Source organism: Prunus persica, chromosome G2 (genome assembly GCF_000346465.2).
Source record: "Prunus persica cultivar Lovell chromosome G2, Prunus_persica_NCBIv2, whole genome shotgun sequence".
In the NCBI taxonomy this organism is placed as follows: domain Eukaryota; kingdom Viridiplantae; phylum Streptophyta; class Magnoliopsida; order Rosales; family Rosaceae; genus Prunus; species Prunus persica.
The window spans coordinates 5,003,132-5,005,056 of record NC_034010.1 but is presented as its reverse complement, the minus strand read 5'-3'; the positions used below and the strand labels follow the sequence as shown (position 1 = coordinate 5,005,056).

Sequence of the window (1,925 nt, the reverse complement as noted above, 5' to 3'; positions counted from 1 at the left end):
TTTAATGTCGTCTCTCAAAGTCTCACCTCCAATATGAATTTAAATATACTCATGTGCTCCATCGCTCGAGGAGATAATAACTTGTAAATAACCCCAAACTAAAAGATAAAATAAAAAATTAGTGTAGCAATAATTTTTGTTTTGTTTTTGTTTATTATATTAAAAAAAAGAGCCAAAATTTTAATTAAGAAAATCATAATATCACCTGGAATGGAATGCCAGCGGCACCAAATCGGACAGAGGACTAGGACCCACCGAGGGAGCCGGAGAATTTCTACAGATGGGACACGTGGCGCTCATACGAAGCCACTCGTCAACACACTCAGCGTGAAAGCAATGGTGGCAATCCGGGATGCACCTCACTTGATCCCTGGGCTTGTACTCGGACAAGCAGATGGAGCAAACGGTGTAGTTGCGCTGGGGGAGGCGCCGGCTTTCGCCGAGCACCAGCTTCGGGTAAGAGTCTATGGTGGGCCCGTCGAGGCCCATTACGACAACGACGGGGTCATTTGAGTTTACGGCCTCGCTGCGGCTGCGGTGTCCGTAGACGTTATTATAAGCGACGCTGCGGTCTTCGTGGGGTCTGGTGGTGGCGGAGGCTCCTTTGACTTTGACGCAGGCGTAGGAAGCGAGCATGATGGCTGAGATGAGGAAGAGGATGCTGACGGCAATGGCTATGCCGTAGCCGACGCCGACACCGGTGGCTGATGCCGGTGGGTCTGCCGTGAACATGAGAGAGAGAGAGAGAAGAGTGGAGAGAGGTGAGATGTGTAGAGAGAGGAGGGAGGGTTGAAGGGGTTGAAGGGGATAAAGTGGGAAGTAGTGTGTGAAAGGGCGCCGTGGTCCGTGGGAAGAATTAAATTGTATTCGTGCATTGTAGTTTGTGTATTAATTATTTGTGTAATATTTTGGTTTGGAAATTAGAATGCAGTCACGTGCTAGTAGCATAGTAGCTAGCTAGTGCTATGAGTTCTAGTTCAAATTAATAAGTACAGAGCTACTATATGGGTCCATTTCAAGTTGGTAAACGAATAAACTAATGTGCAAATTCAAGTAAAACATTTTCTTAGACGAATATGGTAGGTCGAAACCTCGCCGGCTACTAGATCCAAGGTTGTCAATCTTTGATTTGGCGGCGAGATTTTGGCCACCCATTATTCGTTAAAGAAAGGAGAAGAGAAAGAGACAGAGAGAGAAAAGATGAGAGATGAATGGTGATCGACAGTGGTGTTGTTGGTAGACGAGCACACCCATGAAAATTCCTATAAAACCCTTTATATACATAATATAAGTATATTTGAAATTGGGTTACAAATTGAGTTTGAGTTCGTGTCAAATTCACAAATGTAATGCCTCAGCCTAGCCTTGATATTCGTAACTAATTAGGAAGTGCCTTCAATGAAACGCCTTGAGCTATGTCGACTCCGTGTTCAAGATGGTGGCCTCCGACTTCAACGCCCAAGAGTGGAATTATGAATTTTTTGATGGGTGGGCTAGCTAAAATTTTTAGCTAACAAAAGTATACATTAAAACACACTCTCATCTCCACCAGGTCCACAACACCCTATCTTTGAAGAATTCCTACACAATCAGCCTCTTTTCTTTAAACCCCAAACATCAAAACATAAATTCTCTTGGTTTGCAGTCATTAGTCAATAACATTTTGGTCCTTGTAATTTGCACTAAAGTTGCAAATTCCTATACCATTGGCCCTCCAGTGAGTATATTTTTTTTCCGCAAATAACACCTACTAAAGAAATTTATTCCATCTTTATATCAATATTAGCGCTATCTGTTGTCGATATTGTCTGTTATATCATTACATGAAAGAGAATAGAAGGAAAACTTGATGATTGTAATTCATGATAGCAAATATTTATACAAGAATGCTGCACAAAACTTCCCAAAATGTAGTCTAAAAATCT

At 42.2% G+C, this 1,925-nt stretch overlaps 1 protein-coding gene across 1 annotated transcript; it reads right to left on the bottom strand.

The window, feature by feature from the left end:
* LOC18785689 (putative RING-H2 finger protein ATL69) lies at positions 1-877 on the bottom strand. The gene is made up of 2 exons (XM_020558155.1): positions 206-877; positions 1-98 (listed from the first exon to the last, which is right to left on the bottom strand). The coding sequence occupies exons 1-2, from the start codon at positions 730-732 to the stop codon at positions 50-52; spliced, it is 576 nt and encodes a 191-aa protein (XP_020413744.1). The 5' UTR covers positions 733-877; the 3' UTR covers positions 1-49.